This window comes from Equus caballus, chromosome 3 (assembly GCF_041296265.1).
Source record: "Equus caballus isolate H_3958 breed thoroughbred chromosome 3, TB-T2T, whole genome shotgun sequence".
NCBI lineage: Eukaryota > Metazoa > Chordata > Mammalia > Perissodactyla > Equidae > Equus > Equus caballus.
Window position 1 is genome coordinate 18,558,949 of NC_091686.1, and position 23,315 is coordinate 18,582,263.

The 23,315-nt window shown below is 46.8% G+C and overlaps 1 protein-coding gene across 9 annotated transcripts in view; it reads left to right on the forward strand.

Moving 5' to 3' along the window:
• SLC7A6 (solute carrier family 7 member 6) overlaps positions 1 to 23,315 on the forward strand; it is a 43,728-nt gene that overhangs the window by 12,704 nt on the left and 7,709 nt on the right. For all 9 annotated transcript variants that reach the window (XR_011437362.1, XR_011437363.1, XM_023637181.2 and 6 more), the window contains exons 2-7: positions 4,883 to 5,438; positions 16,681 to 16,806; positions 18,742 to 18,886; positions 19,539 to 19,662; positions 19,878 to 19,981; positions 23,164 to 23,260. Coding sequence is in view for 7 of the 9 variants with exons in the window: in XM_023637178.2 (XP_023492946.1) it covers positions 4,883 to 5,438; positions 16,681 to 16,806; positions 18,742 to 18,886; positions 19,539 to 19,662; positions 19,878 to 19,981; positions 23,164 to 23,260 (1,152 nt within the window). In the remaining 2 variants the exon portion in view is untranslated. The remainder of the gene's footprint in view (positions 1 to 4,882; positions 5,439 to 16,680; positions 16,807 to 18,741; positions 18,887 to 19,538; positions 19,663 to 19,877; positions 19,982 to 23,163; positions 23,261 to 23,315) is intronic.

The window sequence follows — 23,315 nt, forward strand, 5'->3', positions numbered from 1 at the left end:
CTTTTAAATTCCTTGTCTGATAGTTCCAATATCTGGATCATCTCTAAGTCTTGTCCTGTTGATTACTTTCCCTCTTGGTAGTGGTTGTTTTTCTTGCTTTTTTGTGGTGCTTGTAATTTGTTTTTGTCAGACATGGTATGTAGAAACAGTAGAGACTGAAGTACCTGGCATTTATTCTGGGAAATGGGTCTGCCTCTTCTTGTACTGAGCTGTGAGTGTGGGAGTTTGAGTCCCTTGGGAGATGAGTTGGGTTTGGGTTTTGTTGCTGCTATGGTTACCTTAGTTACACCTGTGGCTTCAAATTCCTCTTGTATTTCCTTGCTCTTAGGGTTGGTTTGGAGGGTGGGTTTTTCTCAATATTTATGCTCCACTCTCAGCTTTAGGTCTTCTTTGTGCCCCTTTGCCTCAATGCACAGTCTACCACAGTCTTGTTGCTGGGTGCTTGTTAACCTTGTGCAGGGAGCAGAGGAGTTCTCTGTTGGTTTGGTTCAGCCTCAGTCTTAGGCAGGCCCTGTTTCCCTGGGTCTGGGGGCTGCGGGGTAGATCTTTCTGGGTGATCCTGCCTGTCTCCCAGAGGTAGGACACTTCTAATGGTCTGGACCAGAGTTTCCTGCCTCTCCCCAAGGTGTAGGGGGTTGTTTTTTTTTTTTTTTTTGAAGATTAGCCCTGAGCTAACATCGGCCACCAATCCTCCTCTTTTTGCTGAGGAAGACTGGCCCTGAGCTAGCATCCATGCCCATTTTCCTCTACTTTTTATGTGGGACGCCTACCACAGCATGGCTTGACGAGTGGTGCCATGTCTGCACCCAGAATCTGAACCTGCCAACCCTGAGCCACCAAAGTGGAACGTGCGCACTTGACCACTGCTCCACCGGCCCGGCCCCTGTTTCTTTTTTCTTTTACCCTGCCCCAGCTGCCTTGGGAATGACAGAGTTTGCCACCCATTTCCCAGGGGTTTAAGACTTTTATTCTTTAGAGGCTGGATCAGGTGGACCTTTGTATTTTTTCCCAGAGCAGTGGCTGCATTCCTTTGACTGCTTTCCTTCTCTAGGCTAGCACTACTAAGAGGCTTTCCCTGGTCTCCTGCCTAGTATTTCTTATGAGCATCTACCAACGTCTGTGGAGAAAAACCTCTGAGTGTGTATGGCCCTTGCTAACCCACGCTCGACCTTTAATAATTAATTAAAAATTTTACCTGGGGGCCAGCCTGGTGGCATAGCGGTTAAGTTCGCATGTTCTGCTTCTCAGCAGCCCGGGGTTCGCCGGTTCGGATCCCGGGTGCGGACCTGGCACCACTTGGCAAAAGCCATGCTGTGGTTAGGTGTCCCACATATAAAGTAGAGGAAGATGGACATGGATGTTAGCTCAGGGCCAGTCTTCCTCAGCAAAAAGAGGAGGATTGGCAGTAGCTAGCTCAGGGCTAATCTTCCTCAAAACAAAACAAAAAAAAACAACAAACAAAACAAAACAAAAAAACAAAAAAAATTGTACCTGAATTCTTCTTACCTGCCTCTATGGTGGTCCCATTGTTCTTCTGCCACAGATGAGCCAGAGCTTACATCTCTCCGTGGAGGTGCCTATTTTTCCTTCCATTTCAGTCCAGGTGGTTGCTCTGTAACCTCAGCTCCCTGACGGCTTCAAGAAAAGTTATGGGGGGCTGTGGGGGGCTGACCCAGTGGTATAGTGGTTAAGTTCACGTGCTCTTGCTTTGGCGGTCCAGGGTTTTCAGGTTCAGATGCCGGGGCGGACATAGCACCACTCTCAAACCACGCTGTGGCAGCATCCCCCATACAAATTAGAGGAAGACTGGCACAGATATTAGTGCAGCAACAGTCTTCCTCAAGTCAAAAGATTGGCAACAGATGTTAGCTCAGGGCCAATCTTCCTCACCAAAAAAAGAAAGAAAGAAAGAAAGAAAAGTTATGTTTTGTAAAAAAAAAAAAAAAAGTTTTGTAAATTATCTGGCTTTTTCTTGTCATTGCAGTAGGAGTGATACTTTTCCTAGCTTTCTCCTTCCTAAATGGAAGTTATAAGTCAAGGAAATTCCATTTTATACTAGATTTTATTTTCCAGTGAAATGAGCTTACCTCTCTTTCCCTCCCTGTGATAGTGTGATTAAATATATATTTGATTTTTGTCCACTGTTTCTGGTACACAGCTCCCATAATTTCCCATATAATAGCCATGGGGCATTTTTTTGTTATAATATTTACTTTTGTTCCCAGTTCCTGAAATAGTTTCAGAGAAATAAAGATGAAATGGATGTCTTTTGTTATTTATTATTTATATAATAAGCCCCTTTCAACACATCTGAGTTTACGTTAATGAGGTGATTTTTGGAAAGCATCTAGATCCTCTAAGGATGGGGGCTGGTTGCTAGGGGAACCAACCCTGTGATTAGGGGGTTGGAACTTTCAGTCCAGTCTCGACCTCTTGGGAAGGGAGGGGGCTAGAGGTTGAACAAATCACCAGCGGCCAATGATTTAATCAGTTTTGCCTTTGTAGTGAAGCCTCCATAAAAATCCAAAAGAATGAGGCTTGGATAGCTTCCAGGTTGGTGAACACGTGGAGGTGCTAGGAGAATGTGCCTAGAGAAGGCAGAGAAGCTTATCTCCCCTTCCCTATACGTTTCCCTATGCATCTCTTCCATCTGGCTGTTCCTGAGTTATATCCTTTGTAATGAACTGATAATCTAGTAAGTAAACTGTTTTCCTGAGTTCTGTGAGCTGCTGTAACAAATTAATTGAACCCAAGGAGTGGGTAGTGGGAACCTTCGATTTATAGCCAGTTGATCAGAAGCACAGGAACATCCTGGACTTGCAGTTGGCATCTAAAGGGGGTGGGTGGGGGGAGCGCACAGTTTTTATAGGACTGAGCCCTTAACCTGTGGGATCTGATACTATCTCCAGGAAGATAGTGTCAGAACTGATTAAATTGTAGGACACCCAGCTGGTGTTGCAAAATTGCTTGATGTGTAGAAAACCCACACATCTGGTGTCAGAAATCCAAAAAGAACCCCTCGTAGCCCCAGTCCCCCTTCCCCCCTAGCTAGAGTCTGATGGAATAGGAAAAGCTGGAGCGTCCCTCGGGCCAAGTTTCTCTGCTTGCCTCTGTTGAGTTGGGTGGAAAAGGGCAACCTAGGGGTCTCTGCACCTGACTCTTATGTGAGAATATAAGCTTCTTAGCTGTTTCCTAGTTTTGTTTTCATGGATGTCGGGGCTCACCTGGCAGACATGTGAAAAGAAATATGTTCCCATGTGCCTGCATAGGGAAACCTTCATGGCTTGGTTCCGGGAGTGAAAGGAAAGGTGGTGCCACCTTAAAGCCAGGCCTCATCTAAGCAGAGGTAGGCTGGCTCAACTCCTGTGGGAGTGACAGAAGGCTTATTAGTGCCCCAGGGGAGCTTTTTCACTTGGGCTTAGGTCCAGACTCTGGAAAGGGACTGGGACAAGTAAGGCAGGAATTTTGGGTGGAGCCTGTGGAGGTTGGAGTTTTCCCTGAAAATTACTCATTCTTGAGTAGCTCTGGTTCCCTTGCTCTTATCTCCAGGAGGCAAGGTTCCAGTACATCCGTTTTTGTTGAGTAGATGAGAGGCTTCTGGGAAGATGATCTACTGATCCCACTTTTGGCCATGGAAGTTGTCTCCGTGACCTTAAAGAACTGACTCCTGGGTGGGAATCAAATGGCTAACCAGATTTCTTTCTCCAGAAGATGAGGTGGGAATTGGGCATCTGAATTCCTGATTCCTTGGGCATAGGACTTGAGGGAGGGAGAAGGCCATGCTGAATGTAGGGTCAGGATGGTGCTTGTCTTCTTCTGACGCATTCTGGGTCCTTCACTGGTAGGTTCCCTGAGGTTTCTGGACTGGCCCAGCTCTGAATGAAAGGTCGTAGTAGTAGTAATAGTAGTAGTAGTTGTGTGTGTGTGTGCGCACGCGCACGTGCGTGCGTGCACCATCTCCTTACAGGATGCCTTCTAATTCCAGATCTGTGGATAAGAGAAGCCTTGTAGCTTTGATTGAGTGTCAAGACTCTTGGGTCCTATTCTGAGAGAATCTCTTTACAACTCCAGATGGTAGAAAGGGGCATTCTGAGAAGGGAAGCAAATAAGCCAATAGCAGATAAGCCCCAGGTTAGAGTGCCCTCTGGATGTTCCTTTTCCATCTGGTCTTACTATGTTATCCCTCTTTTCTGGGCTCTTTGGAAAAACAAAGGTGTTGAATGGGCAAGCAGCAATGTAGGAAGTAAGGTAGTATTGTGGACACAGTGACACAAGGGTGTGTATTTTCATGAAGGCCAGTCTCTGCAAAAGCAATATGCCCTGGGCTTAGCATCTTCCTAGCCCTTCCCACCACATGCTTATTTTCTTTGCCTGTCTGAGAGTGGCTACAGATTTCTCCACATGTAGCGGGACACTGAAGAAGTCCCTGTTTATGTTTGGGTGGAGGTGAGTGGGTATAGACAGTGAGAGGCCTATCAGACTGGGTAGGGCTGTGAACCTAGTGCTGGGACTCTGGTCCCTCTGCAGAACAGGTTGGCAGGTTTTAAGCTTGTAAGAACAGAGCAAAACCTACACCTCAGCAAAACCTACACCTAATGCCAGCCTACTCTGGGCGTCAAGCCAGGTACCTCTTGTTGGAAGTTGCCATCATGTCATGCCTGAGCTCTCATGGTGTCTTTCTTGGCAGCAGTGGAGGTCTGCCTACCTTCATTTCTCTGTGTCCTGTGGTGAGAACTGAGACAGGCTCATTGTACTTAGATCTGTGTGTGATGCATGCTGTCCCTACATAAGAGGTGGGCAGGGAAATCTGCCTACCTTGCAGGTCTAAACCAGAGCCTCACCAGCTCTTTCCCTAGACTGACGTTCTTATATTCTTTGCCAGACCACAGTAAACACAGGTGTGAAGGAACCATTCGCCATGGAAACCAACGAGCTGGAGCGCCCCACTGCCAACTACCATCTCATTCCTGGAGCCAGCCAGCCCAAGGAGGAAGATGTCAGCATGCTACCTCAAGGGACTGCAGAAACTATGCAGCTGAAGAAGGAGATTTCTCTGCTGAATGGGGTCAGCCTGGTGGTGGGCAACATGATTGGCTCAGGAATCTTTGTCTCACCCAAGGGTGTGCTGGTATACACTGCCTCCTACGGGTTGTCGCTGGTCGTATGGGCCATTGGTGGGCTCTTCTCCGTTGTGGGTGCCCTTTGCTATGCGGAGCTGGGGACCACCATCACCAAATCTGGGGCCAGCTATGCTTATATTCTAGAGGCCTTTGGGGGCTTCATTGCCTTCATCCGCCTGTGGGCCTCCCTGCTAATCGTTGAGCCCACCAGTCAGGCCATCATCGCCATCACTTTTGCCAACTACATCATCCAGCCCTTCTTCCCTACCTGTGATCCCCCATACCTGGCCTGCCGTCTCCTCGCTGCTGCTTGCATATGTAAGTCTGGGGGCTTAGTGGGGGAGTATGTGTGGGGGTGTGGGTTACTTTAATAATGCTAATGGTACCTTATATTTGAACAGCATATTTTCTTTTGGGGGAGAAAAGAGGGGCATCTGATCTTTTGAAGTAATTTCACCAGTCATTTGATCTTGAGAGATAAGTAAGGGTAGAGGATGGGGATGGAAGAAGTTTGAATCTGTTTGTGGCCTTTGTTGCCTCACATTCCTTCTGCTCTTGGCTGTCCCTGAGTTCTCTTCCCTAGTCTGTGTGACAGGTTGTTGCATGTCTTATATTTGTCTTGTCAGGTGTTTTGATTGGAGTCGACATCACTAGTTGTAACTTAACCCAGGAAAAAACACCAGTGCTGATGCCTTTATTCTGCTGCCCAAAAAAAGAAAAGTTATTTTGCTTCCCAGCTTTTAATCTTAAACCAGTTTAAAGGTGTCAGTGAGGAATGGGCTTCTCTAGATTGTAGGGTCCCAGGGCATTATCCCTCAGGCCCACAGGACCACTCCTTCCTGTCACTGCCACTCTCTGCAGTCTGTTCTAAGCAGCAGGCACCACACCAAAATGGCTTTTTCCCATTGCTGTTTCAGGTTTCTTTACACTGACTGACTTTGTAAACAAGCTCTGCCTGCGGCCAGGGAAGGGAAGGTGGCTTCTACCCCATATTTGGATTTCTGCGGACAGAGCCTGAGAGATCCCAGTGGATCCTTCTTTGTTTTCCTTTTTCTCTTATGAGGTGGTAAGGAGGGATTTATGTGAAATCAATGAAAGGGAGAGAAGACTGCTGTGAATTTACACAGTCTTGTAGAGCTGGTGTTTTATCTGAGAAGTGGCCCAGAATTCCCTGTGTTCCTTAGCACTGTGCTGCCAGAGGCACTTAATTATACTCTGTTCTTTCCATATCTCTGCTTACAAAAGCTTTGGCAGTGGATGTAGTTTATCCACAGTGTTAAAAAGAGACTGAGAGTACCTTGGAGTCAGCACTAAAGGACTGCACAGTGCACTGTGCCTCCTGACTTTAAGGAATTTGCTAAAGACAAATGTTAAAGGGAACCCCTCCACAGATACCCCTGGGAGGAGAGAAGATAGGTACTCAACTGGATATCTGATAGAGTTTGGCCAGGGGAACTCTGGCCTGATTGAGCTTTCTAGAAAAGGGAATAATTTTCTGATTATAAAACATGTTCGTTAAGGAGAAAATTAACTTAGCCTTAAATCACCCATAATCTACCACCAAGACATGAGCATTTTTAATAGTTCTATCATGTCTTCATTTTTCTTTTATAGAACTGGCATCATACTTTGCATGTAACTTTATATTCTGCTTTTTTTTTTTTTTGAGGAAGATTAGCCCTGAGCTAACATCTGCCACCAATCCTTCTCTTTTTTGCTGAGGAAGACTGGCCCTGAGCTAACATCCGTGCCCATCTTCCTCTACTTTCTATGTGTGACTCCTACCACGGCGTGGCTTGCCAAGCAGTGCCATGTCCACACCCAGGATCCAAACTGGCGAACCCTGGGCCGCCGAAGTGGAACATGCGCAGTTAACTGCTGTGCCACTGGGCCGGCCCCTCATCAAATATTTTTAGAAAACATGGTTTGTGGACACATATGTAGTTTCCAGGCAGTATAGCATAGTGGTTAAGATCACAGCCTCCCATGCCAGACTAGATTTGATTCTTGCTTTACCAACTGTTTTTCCAGCTGTTGACCTTGGAGGAATTAGTTAACGGTTAGTTTGATTTTCTCATTTGTAAAATGAGAATATTGATTGTACCTATCTGAAAAGATGTTTGTGAAGAGTAAATGAATCAATATATGTCTAGTACTTCTCTCTGCTTGGCATATAGTAAGTGCTCTATAATATTATGATAAAGGATGATGCTGTGGGGGTCTTTGTATATAAATCATTTTCAGAGTTTCTGCATATTTTCTTAGGATAGAATTATACAAGAGAATCCCTCTGTCTAAAGAAATAAACTTTTTCTTTTTTTTTTAAGCACCTTTTTGGTGAGGAAGACTGGTCCTGAGCTAACATCTGTTGCCAATCTTCCTCTTTTTTTTTTTTCTCCCCAAAGCCCCCCAGTACACAGTTGTATATCCTAGATGTACCTTCTTCTGTGTAGGTGGCCACCTCAGCATGCCTTGATGAGTGGTGCTAGGTCCATACCCAGTGAACCGTTGAACCCCTGGGCCACCCAAGTGGAACGTGTGAGCTTAACCACTTGGCCACAGAGTCGGCCCCAAGAAATAAACTTTTTTAAGGATCTTTATGTGTTACCCAATTTCTTTCTAGAAGGGTTGTAAATTTGTTCTCTTATCTGAGCACCTGAGGGTGCCTGTGCATTGGTCTCATAATGGCCTTAGGATGAATTCCGAGAATAATTGTATCAAAGAGCACCTCAGTATATGATTTTTCATGTACAGAAGATTTTTATTTGGTAAGTCTTTTTTTTTTAGATTGGCACCTGAGCTAACGTCTATTGCCAATCTTCTTTTTTTTTTTCTTCTTCTTCTCCCCAAAGCCCTCCAGTACATAGTTGTATATTCATTTTTTGAGGAAGATTAGCCCTGAGCTAACGTCTGCTGCCAATCCTCCTCTTTTTGCTGAGCAAGACTGGCCCTGAGCTAACATCCGTGCCCATCTTCCTCTACTTTCTATGTGGGACGCCTACCATAGCATGTCTTGCCAAGCAGTGCCATGTCTGCACCTGGGATCCGAACTATTGAACCCCAGGCCGCCGAAGCAGAACATGCACCGTTAACCGCTGTGCCACCAGGGCAGCCCCCATAGTTGTCTATTCTGGTTGTAGGTCCTTCTGGCTCTGCTATGTGGGATGCTGCCTTAGCATGGCCTGATGAGCAGTGCTAGGTCTGCGCCCAGAATCCAAACCGGCAAAACCCCAGGCTGCTGGAGTGGAGCATGTGAATCCAACCACTTGGTCATGGGGCCTCCCCCTAAATCTTTTTTCCTTTATGATTTTCCCTGTTGTTTTTGTGTTTAGGGAGCCCATCCCCATACCAAGAACTGCTCTTTTGATTAGAGGAGAGACCTCACCTCTTAGAAATACAAAGTCATGGTATCTGTAGCTTCTTTCATTCAAATGTACTTTTACCCAAGTTGCAGGATCTGAATTCTGGTAAGCCTCTTGTCCCAGAAGCCCAGCCGTTTCCATAATGCAGGTTTGAGGGCAGAAACTTGTCAGAGGTGGGCTTGGATCTCCCTGCCAATGTAACCTGAGACTGGGGTGGGGGGGACAAGTCATAAGACTATGTCCCATCCTAACCAGCTAAGCTTTAGGGTTCAGCTTACTTCTCTTCTTGGAGTTTAGGGCATAGAATCAGGCCTATGGATCCAACAGAGCTGGAATGTGCTGGAGGGAGTTTCCTTGGGCAAAGGTGTCAGTGAGAGGAGCCTGGTCTCAAGAGACATAAATTGGAAGGAACCAATTAAGTCATAATTGAACAAAGATCTGCACTAAATCCAGAATGAGACTTAGGCAGGATAGGAGAATTGAGTTAGTCTTGAAATTGAGACATGAGCGGGGTCCAGGTTGTTGATTAGGAGACTGCCTAAAGAAGTTACAGCTATGCCATGCTAGACAATTCCATCCTAGAAGAAAAGGCCCAGGCAGTCTCCGTAATAACCAACGCTAGGGCAGAGCTGCAAGCTGATGAGCCATGGGCCAGACTTGGCCCACAGATATATTTGTTTGGCCTGCACAATGTTCTAAACAATTTTGAATTACTTGCCAACATTTGAAAATCAGGACTTGCCCTTTCTCTTGAAAAATCAAAAGTTCTGACAACCTTGGACCCCAATTCCTGCCTGACGCAGTCAGCTGCGTTTGAGTAGTGGTTGTTCCCTTTAAATGGACATATACTCTCCGGTCCACTAGGGTCCTCCACTTCCTCTTGTTTCATACCCAGACATTCTTGACTTTGCTCATTTGTGTTACCTTCATGGCCCTTGAAGACATTGCTGTTTCAGATCCTGGCTTTCCAGCAGCCCCCCCACCCCAGTCTCAGGTTACACTGGCAGGGAGATCCAAGCAACTTTCTTTGGATTTCAGGCTGTCTTATTACTTATTATCCTAGAGCAGTGGTTCTCAACCGCAGGTGAGTTTGCTCCCCAGGAAGTATCTGGCAAGGTCTGGAGACATTTTTGGTTGTCATAGCTGCTAGGAAGGGAGTCTGTGGGGTACTAGTGGGTGGAGGCCAGGGGTGCTGTTGAACATCCTATAATGCACAGGATAACCCCACACAACAAAGACTTATCTGGTCCAAAATGTCAATAGTGCTGAGTTGAGAAACTCGATCCTAAAGGTGCGTTCTGCTCATATGTGTTCTGGGACCTTGGAATCTTCTGTGGTAGATTGGGCCTCAGGCTGCAGACTAAACTCTTTATCCCTAGGGGCTCTTATCCACTTATGGGACTGTGGGGGAAAATGGCAGTTCCTCAGGTGCATAGGTCTCCTCTTCTGGCAGGTGACCAGCAGTGTTCTTGGTAACCCAGGTGCCTGGCGTTGTAAGAGTACTTGATCTGACTGTAGAAGGGTGATGTTCCTGGCTTAGGTGTTGTCAGTCCATTTATCTTTGTGGGATCCTGCCTGTTGTGTAGCCTCACACACATCATTGGAGAATATTTGCTCTGAAGGTTTCAACATAGAAGTCAGTTCAGCATTGACACAGTGGCATCAAAGCTGAGTCTCCATTTCCTCTGAGAGTTTGTTTGGTAAGGCTGACAGTGAGGAGGAGGAGGAGGTCGGGGTGGAGGGAGAGAGGGAGGAAGAACGAGAGGGGGACTGCTGAGGGTGAGACTGGAGTGAAGAAACACTGTATAAAGCCTGAATAGCTTTCTGTTGTCTTGTGCTGTCTTGGACTCAGACCTGGGCAGGGTTCTGAGTAGGAAGGGTATGCTCTCCTATTTTCAGTTGTTGCTGTGGATAGACAGCTTTCATGTTCCATTTTTTTTAAGATTGGCACCTGAGCTGACAGCTGTTGCCAATCTTCTTCTTTTTTTTTCCCTTTTCTTCTTCCCAAAGCCCCAGTACATAGTTGTATATTGTAGTTGTGGGTCCTTCTTGTTGTGGCATGTGAGACGCCACCTCAGCGTGGCCTGATGAGCTGTGCCATGTCCATGCCCAGGATCCGAACCAGCGAAACCCTGGGCCACCGAAGCAGAGCACACAAACTTAACCACTCGGCCACAGGGCCGGCCCCAGCTTTCATGTTCTGACAGTGACGCGCCTAAGGAAGACTGGGTCTTGACCATAGCTGTTCAAAGACCTGGACTCTAACCCTATATATAGTTTGAATGCTTTTTGATAATAAGAATATGTATATTTGTGTAATTAAAAACACGGAGGCTCTTTAAAAAGGCGTGTACATTACATATTCATATACATCCAAAGAAGTAGCTCTTGATTCCAGGATCGCCGTTTGGAAGAGTTTACCTCTCTTGGACCATCGTAGAACATTTCTCTCCTAATAGACTTGTAGATGTTTCCCCACCCCCCTTTTTTCTCTTTTTCCATCTTATTGTTAAGGTTTGCACTCCTCTGCCCTTGAATGCCCCTTAGTATATGCAGCCTGTTTGTGGGAGGAATTGGAAGGGTTCTTTCCCCTCCCTGTTGCTTGTAGGAAAAGGGATTTGTGACTGTCAGCATACCTGGGACTACAGCTTCAGATTGCCAGGCCATCTCCTCATCAGAAAGAGAGTATGAGAGGCGTAGTTCTGTCTGAGGACGCATGTGTTATTCAGGATTAGTTTGAGTTTCAAACAACTGAAAACCAAAAGCAGGATGGCTCAAACATACTGAAAATTACTTCTCTCACATGTTAAAAGTAGGCAGTGTGGAGCTTGTAGGATGAGTTCATAATTCTTTAGGGAGCCAGGTTCCTTCCTTCTGTCTTACTGCGCTGCCGTCCTCAGCATGGTGTAACTTCTAGCCGGTCACCCAGGATGGCTACTTAAGCTCTGCTGTCCTGTCTACATTGTAGCTGACAGGAAGGACAAAGAAAGGTATGCCCTACCCTTCAAAGATATGTCCTGAGGTTTTATTTATATAAAAATTTGCTTACATTCTTGGAGCAAGAACCTAGTTTCATGGCCATACCTGCCTGTAAGAGAAGCTGGGAAATGTCATCTTTATTTTGGGCAGCCATGACTCCAGCTAAAGTTTCTATTACTATGGAAAAAGGGAAGAACAGATATTGGAAGATAACTAGCAGTCTTTGCCACAGAGAGACTTTGGAGATTTGTTTCAGCTTTGGGATTGGGTCTGAATCTGCTATTTGAGTACTCCTTTCTCAGTAACAAGCCCCCAGAGAGCCTTGAAGACCCTCACATGGGTCTCACACTCCTTGGTGCAGGCTTTGCAGCGAGGAAGTGAGATCAGGAGAAGAGGCAAGACTTGGATGTTTTAATTGTGGTAGTTGAATCTGAGCACCTGGCCTCAGGCCTTGTTGTCTTATGTTTGAGCTCTAACAGAGTCTGTGATACTAGACAGGGATGGGAGATCTGGGAGGGCTGGGGATCAGATGGTGAAATTTTGTTTCTTGATTAGAACCAGGAAAACATTCAGGGGACTTGGCTTCTGCATGGTAGACTGCTCTTGGAGCTCTCTCTTCTCTGGCGGCACTGAGAGTAGGGTGAAGCAAGCAAGGCACCTGGGCCAGCATTTAAGGATGCACTCACTCTCAGATTGCTAAGTGGTCATCTGTGAGTCAATACCTCATTAAATTTCGCACCCTGGGGGCCTTGCTCCCCTCACCCTACTCCTGGCCCTGCTCCCTGTCTGCACATTGTTGTTAATTAGCTGTTTTTATTTTTATTGAGAAAGAAGCATATGTGCATGGTAAATAAGTCAAAGTATAAAAGGGAATACAATGGAAAAAGTCTCCTTGCCTCTCCAGAGCTTTAGTCTTCCTCCCCAGAGGCAGCCACTGTGACCAGATTCTTTTGTATCCTTCCAGCTGGTCTTTCAAAAGGGGCTTTGCAGAGACCTCCATGAGGTGCTGCCTTCATTCATCTGTTCAGCACCAGTAGTTGTTGAATTCCCACTGTGTGCAATATTCACTAGTGTGCAGAGAGGAACAAGCCATGGGAGTAATTTGTAGCAGAATGGAGTGAAGAAGGAGCAGAAGTGAGAGGGGGTGCTTCTCTGTAGGGCTGAAGAGTGTATCATTTCTCTTCCCCATCTTACAGTCACATCTTGGTGCCACAAACCAGAAGCACAGTGAGCATGATGCGGGGTCGGTGAGCCGAGGAGTCGAAAGAAAGATTTCTTGGACTCTCAAGGTCTGGCAGTAGTGCTCTTATTTAGAGAATAGTGTGGAATAGCATGGGGACAGGACCCATGGGCGGTAAAGAGCTGCTGCAAACATGAGTTGAGGGTGGGGCTAAATTTAAGGCATAAGTATGTGAGTTATCTCTTTACAAGACAAAGGAAAGAATATGTAAAAAGAGTTGTTAAAATGGTATCAGTGCTGGTGGGGTCTGGTTATTGGGTCCTGTAACTTTTAGATAAGAATCAAACCAGATTAAGTTGTCAGACTGAAAATAATCCATAACCAACCTATAAATGAAAATTTGGGATGAGTTTATTCTGAGCTAAAATCTGAAGACCATGGCCCCGGGGCCTTTCTTCCCGAAGGAAGAAAGGGTACCAAATAAGTGAGGTATACAGAGTGGTTATATGTCTCCAAACAGGATGTTTCACATATGATTGAAATGTCCCTCCCACAATAGTCACAAGATTGCCCTGTCAGCACAGCGCTTGATGGACACAGCAGGTAGTGGGTCTGCTGTCTTGGCGGGAGTAGCAGGAGGCAAGTCTATTGTCTCAAGCTGGGTGGTCACAGGTGAGCACAGCAATCAGTTCCTAGCCTAAGGAAAGATGCTTAATCCTTAAGGAAATGCCAACGTTGGGAGGGGAAGGGAAGTTGCACCTTTATCTCAAGGGCCTTTGTTCTTGCCATAGGGAATATCTAAAGCAGATATAGAATGCATGCTCAACGGCTCAAGGGTCACTGTCAGGCCCTTTTGGAAGAACAAGGTCAGGCCGAATTAGGTTTACACCAAATGGCTTCCTCATATACTCCAATATATCCTATTACTTGCCATTTTTATTTGTCAAAGTAAATGGCAGAAGCCACCGCTTAAATATTATCTTCAGCTAAAGACAAAGGAGGATGTTGGGGGGGGGGGGGTCAGTTACATGAGGTTACCAGACAGTAAACAACTTAAGTCCTTGCCTTCCCCATTAAGAGTTTCTAGAGATAAGGTCATCCCCACTTCCTCCTGGTGCAGAGAGGGAGACATCCCCCACAGATGGAGACTTCCTTCACAAATGCAAATGTCTCTCATCAAAGGGCAAGCAAATTCCACTCCTCAGAGCCTCCTTCTTGTCCACAGTTTTTAAAAGTAACCAGTCTAAAATAATATTCATCAAGCACAGCCAGGACATTGTGAGACAGTCTCTTTCGCCACGTGTATGTCTATCTTTTTTTCTCTTTCTCTTTCTCCCCTTCTCTGTCTTCTTATCTTTGTCTCTTGTCTCTGTGTATTTCTGCATCTTTCTCCATCAGCCTTTTTCTCACAAGCTGTGTGCCCTCACACTTCTTTTTGTAGTCCTGCTTCCTTCCTCTGCTTTCTTGTGGTTTTTGTTAGTCTGTAGTTACAAGGCTTATATGTGACTTTGACTTGCTATGGCCCCTGACTCTGCTGCTGTTAAATAGATTCAGTCTCTTAGTATCCTGACTTCTTGTTCCTGGAAGAGACAAAATCGAATAGGCTCAGCTTGGGTCCATTGTCTGGTTCAAATCAGCCATGATAGGGCAAGGAGAACAATTCCCAAGAAGGGGCTTGGCAGGTACCTCAAAATATGCTTACTGTATTGAACAGGGGTCTGCAGATTACTGGTGGCTATTAACTAGGTAATCCTTATGTTAGCTGATCTAGGCTTAGTCCTGCACAGCAAACTTTGAATAGCAGGGCAGATCCCTGGGAAGACCTGCCAGCAGCATGCATTCATTTGGCCTACTCCCCTCCTCCTTGACTAATACCCCCCATTCCTCCACCCTCCACCTCATATGACTGACTAGTAGTCACCTGTGTTATCTGCCAGCATATTGTGTGAAAGCTCTTGAAGTGCCATGAAGGCTGTTCAACCGCCTGTGTTTATTTCCACATGCTGGCTCTAGGCTCTCCTCTCCATTTGAGTGGAGGAATGTCCAACTTCCTGACATTTGCCTTGCTCCAGGGAATTGGAGGTTAAGTGAAAGTCATCACCACCTTGATTCCAACCAGAGTTCGTTAGTTCCCCTCTTTGCTTGGCAGTAAGCTTAAGAAAACACTACGATGGGGCCAGCCCCGTGGCCGAATGGTTAACTTTGCGCGCTCCGCTTCGGTGGCCTAGGATTTCACTGGTTGGGATCCTGGGTGCAGACATGGCACCGCTTGTTAGGCCACGCTGAGGTGGCGTCCCACATGCCACAACTAGAAGGACCTACAACTAAAATGTGCAACTCTGTACTGGGGGGCTTTGGGGAGAAGGAAAAAAAAAAGAAAACAATATGCTTTTGTTTCCCCCTAAGAATTTGTGATCTCGAGCACCACCCGAATGCCTGAGGGAGAGACCTTCTTGAGACAGATGTCTACATGACCATAGAATGAGACACTAAGCTGTGCTGTGAAGTGGGAATGCCATAAGGTTCGGGGAGGGAGAGCTTAGTGAGGGCGTGGCTCGTATGTTTGGGGAAGGTTTTACAGAGGAAGTGGGGGCTGAGCTAGACCTTAAAAGTGGGAGTTGCTGTTGGCCTTGACAGGAGGAGGAGGGGAGAACATTTCTTCTATGTCTATATCTGGCACCAGTAAGGAGAGAGTTTGGCTGAAGGAAAGAGTGCAAGATGGGTAGGGGTAGGTAGAGATGGCCCAATAGATTTTGTAATAACATATGAGGTTCACATAAAAGTTCTATTTTTGGAGGCTCAGGGAAGTACTTAGAGGTGTCACTGTGGAACCCCTTGGATACTGTTCTCATGTCCTCCCCATGGATCAGAGCAGTCCTTATTTAGCAGGGGTAAGGTGCTAGGACCCTCAACACAGGGCCCAGATATCACTAAGGTACATGAGGAGCTGGAACATAAAGCCAGCAGTAGTGATACGAGCCTAGGGAATGTCTAAAGGAGCTCACTTCTCCATGGACCTCACTGAGTATTGGGAGGTTTGGATAGGAATGGGGATGAGGGAGATCATTGGGGTCTGTGTGAGCTCGGGAATGGTAGTTAGCCTCTCTCAGCCTCAGTTTGTTGCAAGTTTCATGAGTTTATATTAAATAGAAATCATGTTATTGATATAGTAAAGCCAATATCTCTTCATCTATAAAATGGGAAGAGGAATGTCTATGTTTTGGAGTTGTGAGAATTAATTGAGAGGATGTATGTGAAACTGTCAAGCACATGACAGGCTTTTTCCTTTTTTACACTTGCATGCAAAATATTGTTTCTCTAATTCCTGGGTGACCTTCCACCTGTATTCAAATTCACCTCATTTATTGATGGGCCTCTCTTGTCCCCACTCTCTAATGTGGCCATGGAGAGGTCTTATTTGTTTTTTTGTTGGTTTGTTTTGAGAGAGATTAGCCCTGAGCTAACTACTGACAATCCTCCTCTTTTTGCTGAGGAAGACCAGCCCTGAGCTAACATCCATGCCCATCTTCCTCTACTTTATATGTGAGACACCTACCACAGCATGGCTTTGCCAAGCGGTGCCATGTCCGCACTCGGGATCCGAACCAGTGAACCCTGGGCTGTGGAGATGCGGAACGCGCAAACTTAACAGCCGCGCCACCAGGCCGGCCCCCATGGAGAGGTCTTATGCTGCAGGTGGTTTGGAACCTTGGGAGTCTGAGTGGGAGAGAGTGGGTGCTGTCCACCATTCCTGAGCCTGGGAAGGATTTCTAAAAATGGTTCCTGCTGTCAGAATGTATGAAAATGTGTTAATGTGTGCCTTTGTATCTTTGCTTGTCAACAGTGATGGGATATTCACGGAAGCTTTGAGCTGGGGCAGATGGATGATGTTCCCCCATTTCCCTCTTCTCCTGGTTCTGACTGGTCCATTGGCCCCTTTGCCTTAGGCAGACAGGGTAGTGATGCACTCTGTAAAGAGAGGTTGGGCCTTTGTGCCTTCAGCTCAAGCCTGCCAGTGACTTTATGGTTTTCCTCCTAGGTTTGCTGACATTTGTGAACTGTGCCTATGTCAAGTGGGGCACACGTGTGCAGGACACGTTCACTTACGCCAAGGTCCTAGCGCTCATTGCCATCATTGTCATGGGCCTTGTTAAACTGTGCCAGGGTAAGAAGGGCCCAAGGTGGGAAGGTGGGTGGATGACTCCTGGAGTTACCGTGGATTCGCTGAGGAGGACATGGGGACTCTGTTAGCTTTACTGCTCAGCTCTTTCTGTGTACATGGTAGACTGTGTCAGTGAGAGCGAGAGATCTGTCCCTGGGCTTCTTGGGTCAGGCTGGCTTGGCCAAATGGACTTGACTCAGCTCCTCCCTCAGGGCTGCTTTCCCTTTTGGGAGGCTAGGAGCACTGCGAGAAGCCAGCTGAGGGCCTAGGAGCTCTTGGAACATGGGTTGTAAATTGGGTCATAAAAGTAATCAGTGGGGATAGAGTGAGCCCTGCTCTGGCTCCTGTTTTTGGTCTGTGATTGCCAGGCAGTGAGTAGGAAGACTTGGCCCTTCTTGAGTGGGAAGGTGTGTGTAGGGGAGATGGGATGTGGAACTGAATGGTTATTTTGTAGGCTTTACTTTTCATCTGGACTTGCTCTTCTTCAGCATTCCCTCCCGAAGTCAACTCTCAGCAAAATATTAAAATATTGTGAAGTTGGCGCTGATTTTCCTGCATGTTGGCTTTAGAAAGCCTTTTATTCCTGGATCAGAACAGACTGGCAGTGAACATAACAGGCCTCCCAAGACCTCCTGAGCTCTAAGAGAAGTCCTGTGATGTCCTTGGCCAAGGATATCTCAATCGTTGAACAACCCACTTCTCTAGATCATCTGTCTCTAGACTTTGCTGTGTTTACAATCACCTGGGTACCTGAGACCCCCCATCTCAGACCTGTTGGATCAAACTCTCATTGTTTTGTAGTTGAAAAAGATGTTTTTAAGAAGTGCCTTGAGTGGTGCTTAGGCAGTTGGTCTAGCACCTTTGTGCACATGCACCAAGTTAGTACAGCCTGCCATCTGAATGTCCCTGGAATCTCAGAAACAGCTGGGGTCAAATTGGGTAGTTGAGTAATCCTCCACCCAAGATCTGTGCCTTAGGTAACCACTGCTGTGTGTGATGACTGATACCCCTGGGGCATGAGAGTCTCTATTTACCCTTCTCTTGCTGCCCAGCCAGCCCTTTTTGCCACATTGAGGAATGGGTCTAGGCTTTCTACAGAGGGTAACAGCAGGCTTCCTTAGATGTTTGGGTCTTGTTAAAAACCCCCAGTGTGTCCAGAAAGTCTCTCTCCTGGGCAGCTGGGTGCTGCTCTCTCAGTTTTTAAGTCTGCAGTCTCTGGTCTCTGGAGGCCTCCAAGGAGAAAGACAGGTGCTTAGGCTGGCTCTCCAAGGGTGGAGGTGGCCCAGGTCTACCAAGGCCCAGTGAGAGATAAGACCCCAGTTCCTACATTGCCTCTGTGAAGTGAGGCATTTCCTGCCTCATGCAATCACAGCTATTGTAAGTAGAGCAACAGTTCTTTCCATGAGACTGAGAAACCCATCTGACCAAGTTGTGCCGTGGTCTGAGCCAAGAGAAGTAGTTCCACAGGAAGGTCTAATTGTTTACGAAAAATGACTCCTTAATGTGAAACAGGGTTCTTTCTAAAAATAGGAAGATCTGTGGCCTGCTGTGAGGTCACTTGCAGGAAATGGAAATTCATTAGGGCTTTGGAAAAGGTGTTATCACTTCAGAGGGCAGCCAGAAATGCCTTTGTTTTTTTGAGATTCTCTAGTTTTACTAAAGGAATATGAACTTCCCTGAGGGAGTGGGTTGGGTGATCAAGTGCAGGGAGCTGGTGGTGGTTGTTCTTTTGGTGTTAAATTATGTTTTTTTCCCCCCACCCTCTTGCTTTTCCCTTCTTTTCTTGACCCTCGTCCTTTCTCCTTTTTCCCCATCTTTCCTTCCTCTTTCTTACTGCCCCTCCCCATCCTTCCTCATCTCCTGATACCTTCCCTCTCTCCTCTCCTCCCTCTTCCTCTTCCTTTTCCCTGAACCCCCCACCTGCCTCTGCCCCCACAGGACACTCTGAGCACTTTCAGGACGCCTTTCAGGGTTCCTCCTGGGACATGGGAGACCTCTCTCTCGCCCTCTACTCTGCCCTCTTCTCTTACTCAGGTTGGGACACCCTTAATTTTGTAACAGAAGAAATCAAAAACCCAGAAAGGTAAAGGCGGGATCACACTCTCACTCCCCAACTTGGCTGGAACTCCTGATGATAGTGGGCACACTTGCCCTCTCCCCTCCCCTCTTCCCTACATCTCTTACCCCTTCTTCTCCCTACTCCCCTTTCTCCAGCTCGGAGGGATTAGGGGCTAGGATGGGAATGAGTGAAGGTTGTAAAGCCCCTGGCTCCTTACCCTCATGTTCACACTGGAGGATCCCCAAGGTCCTTCCTTGAGGAGAGGTCCTTCAGTGGGCAACAGCTGACCCTTGTATTCTGGAGCTGACATTGAAGCCTGGGGAACCAGAAGCTTATTCTGGGCAGCCAGGTCCCCAGCCTCGCCTCCAGTCCCTAGAGGACACTGCTCCTTCTTCACTGGGACCCTTCTTCATTGGTTCAACTGTGGGGAAGATCAAATATTGATCAGCTATCTTCACAGAGAAGGATCTCTCTCTCTCTCTCTCTCTCTGTTTCTCAGTAGAAAGAGCCCAGGGGCATGGGATACATACTTACCCTAGGTCACATGGGGAAGAGGAGCCTGCGTCAAAGACCCAGAGAGGCTGGGGAACTGTTAAATGTTAGAAAAATCCCTCGGTGGACTTTGACCCCAAGGGGAGGTTGGTTCTAGGTAGTACTATCTCACTTATCCTGACAGAAATTTGCCCCTGGCCATTGGGATTTCTATGCCAATTGTGACGCTCATCTACATCCTGACCAACGTGGCCTATTACACAGTGCTGAGCATTTCAGATGTCCTTGGCAGTGATGCTGTGGCTGTGGTGAGTCTCTTGGGATCTCCATTTGCTCGTCATCTTATGATACTGAATGTCTCGATCTCTTTCTGCAGCTGCTCCAGCTCTGCAGGGCCAGTTGATGGATCTAGGCCAGAGGGTGGGCTGCTCAGATGCGACTGTGTTTGTCCCAGAACCATAGATGCAGGAGGCTTATGAAACCCTGTCCTGTGCTAAGTGCCCCTTGTGTGCTCTGCCTCCAGACATTTGCTGACCGGACATTTGGCATGTTCAGCTGGACCATTCCCATTGCCGTCGCTCTGTCCTGCTTTGGGGGCCTCAATGCGTCTATCTTTGCTTCATCAAGGTACTGTGCCTCTGTTTCACTGATAACAGACTGCAATATTTAATTCTTGGAGTCTCTAGGTGAGCCCATAAGGGCCCTTTTTTCCCTGTTTTTTCTCTGTGATATACAGGGTGGATATATGTGTGTATGCATGTGTGCCTGACTTTATGCAAACATCTGTGTACTGGTAACTCACGTTTCCATCTAAGGCAAGGACAGATTGATAAGAGGTGGAGGGGAGGAAGGCAGTAGCTTAGAGTAGTGATCCTATCAGGGACCAGACTCTAGGCTCCTTGTGGGTTATGCTGCAGCCCCAGGATTCATTCCTTTAAAAAATGATTATTGAGCGCTTGCTGTCTACCAGGTACTGTACAGGATGACTCTGCTACTCAGTTCACAGAAAACACTGAGGCTGACAAATAGGCTTCTGCTCTCCTCTCTGTGCAGAGACTTATATATAAGAGCACTGTCCTTCCCATCGTTTCAGAGAAAGGAGCAGTTCTGCCTCTCCAGGCTGATTCTGCTACCTGGTCTCAGGCTTCTAGTACTTCACCTCTTCTTCAGCACTTTGCTTCATCGCTTGGCCCTTCTCTTTGGGGGATGTTCAGTTGGAGCCAGCACTGCACAAGCTTCTCTCAGCTCCACTTAGAGAAGTTACAAAACAGCTTTTGTCATCTCCCCTTGTCCCCTTACTGGACACACTTCTCAAGGGAATGGTCTGCATTTCGACTGTCATTCATTTTTCTATCCATTATACTTTGGCTTCTACTACCTAAAAATGTTTCTATTAAGGGTATCAGTGACCTCCTTCTTAGCCTGCCTTCAGTCCTTATCCTACTGGATCCCCGAAGTAAGTGATGCTAACCACCTTCTACTTCTGAAACTATTTCTGTGCCTTCTGTGATATCTGATATCTGAGAGGAAGTCTTCTTTCAGGATTTCTCTTCCACTCAGCCTATGAATGTTGCTGTCCCCAGGGCCAGGTGTGTAATAGGTGTTCAATAAATATTTGCCACATGAACAGACAGGAGGGTGAATTAATAAAATAAATAGTTTTGTCCTATTCATTCTTCTTACTAGTTTTAACCCCCCAGTCCATGTACTTGGGGCCTCTCTGGGGCAACTAGAGTACTGGAGAGATCAAGGCCTTTTTTTTTTTTTTTTTTTTAAAGATTTTATTTTTCTCCTTTTTCTCCCCAAAGCCCCCCAGTACATAGTTGTATATTTCGTTGTGGGTCCTTCTAGTTGTGGCATGTGGGACGCTGCCTCAGCGTGGTCTGATGAGCAGTGCCATGTCCGCGCCCAGGATTCGAACCAACGAAACACTGGGCCGCCTGCAGCGGAGTGCGTGAACTTAACCACTCAGCCACGGGGCCAGCCCCTTAAGAGAATATGGTATCATCTTCCCTCTTGTCAGCCTAGTGTGGCCAAAGGTGCACCCGGTGTGGCTCTTCACAAGTTGCCCCACGCAAAGACGGTGTTTCCCATAGCCTCACCTTTACTGATACCTGAGACATCCCAAATGGCTCTGTCAGTCATCCCAAAATACTTAGATAGTAGGTGCCTTCTAACCTCACTCAATTATCTTGTGGCAGTGACAGGATAGGGGTGGGTGTAAGGCACTCAGTAGGAGTCTGAACCTGCACATAAAGGGGATGGCAGTGATGTCAAGATAATGCACAATTTTTTCTGCCTGTGTTACCTTCTTCACTTTTTCTTTATTACACATGTAGCTGTCTTTGGCTTTGTACTAGACACCTTTGCCTCACCTACAGATTACCACTTTCTAGCATCCCCTCTACCACATTTCTTTTCTTCTTAGTACAAATTATTAACCTTGTGAACCAACTCTAACATCTTGCCCTGTGCCACCTTTCCAGATGATATCAACTCCTGTGACCTGGATGGCCCACAAGTATCTCAAACTTAATATGTATCCTATATGTGCCTTGTCTCCAATTGTGATGTTGTCAGTCCGTCAATTCTCCTTGCTTAGCCTCTTGATTTTTCCCTTGGTGTCCACCTTGTCTCAGCTCAAACATGTGCGTGCACACTCACACATAGAGGATCACCAAATTTGATTGAAGTTATCACATCTTTTCTGATCGCTCCTTGGCCAGGGTGTCTACCCTTGTTCAGGCATCATCTCTTATGGGAGGTTGTTATGGATAACCTTCTTGTATGGCCTTCCCCCCACACCCTAGCCTCTGCCTGCTGTGGTGCAGTCTGTATGATGCCAACCAGAGTCTCTGAGTCAAATCCCATCAGGCCGTTACTTCAAAGCCACAGCTGGCTCTCAGTGTTTGTTCAGACTCCACACCATGGCCTCATATGCAGATTCTTCCCAGAACTCTCCTCCCACCACTTATCCTAGGACTCCAGGCATTCTAGCACCAGCCTTCAAAGAGGCCACACTCTTTCATGCCTCAGGTCTTTTTTGCCTTTGTCTGTGCTATTTCATGTTCACTCACCTTCTGGCAAACTCAGCACTCCTTCCCAGCCCAGATATGATCATCTCTTGTGAAGCTTTTTGTTCCCCAACACACACCCCAGCCTCATGATGTGTGCTGTGTGCTCCATGATGTTGCGAACTACCCTGGGTGGTGTTTCATTTCTCTACTACTCTATTTCCCAGTCAGTAGGGTTCTTTGTGTGCAGAGAGGAAATGTGGGTTGTGTCTTTGATCCTCAGGCTCACCCTAGTGTGTCACATCTCAGGAGCTCAGGGAAGATATGTGGAGGGCATGACCGAAGTCTGACTGCGCTTCTTTAAAAAGTCATTGTGCTAAGTATGAAATTTGTGGGGTAACAGAACAGGGGTACCCCTGGTGGCGTGGATTGGGGTGCCAGTGGACAATGGCAGGGTGAGGTATCCATTGGGAGATGTGAGGTATTTGTGATTGAGAGAAGTGGAGTGTCTGTGGGTGATAGTGGGTTCTATAGCTGTGGGGCTGGGAGTGTCAGTGGGTAACAGTGGGGTAGGGCATTCATGGGTAATGGTGAGGTGCCCATGATTGGAGTGTGGAAGCATCTGTGGGTAAAGGGAGGGGTAAGATGTGTTGGGCATGCCTAGAGAACATAGGATTCTCCTGAGAGACTACCTCCTGCTTTCTTCTGGGGCTCTGAGCCTAGTTTGTCTGAGTGAGAAGTGTGGTTGCGTGGCTGAGTAAAAGGATCCTGCTGACACATTTTTTGTCCTTCTAGGTTGTTCTTTGTGGGGTCTCGTGAGGGCCATCTTCCGGACCTTCTGTCTATGATCCACATTGAGCGTTTTACACCCATCCCTGCTTTATTGTTCAATGTAAGCTCTGCTGGGGGAGTATGGGAATTGGACACATCTGTGTGTTACTCCTCCT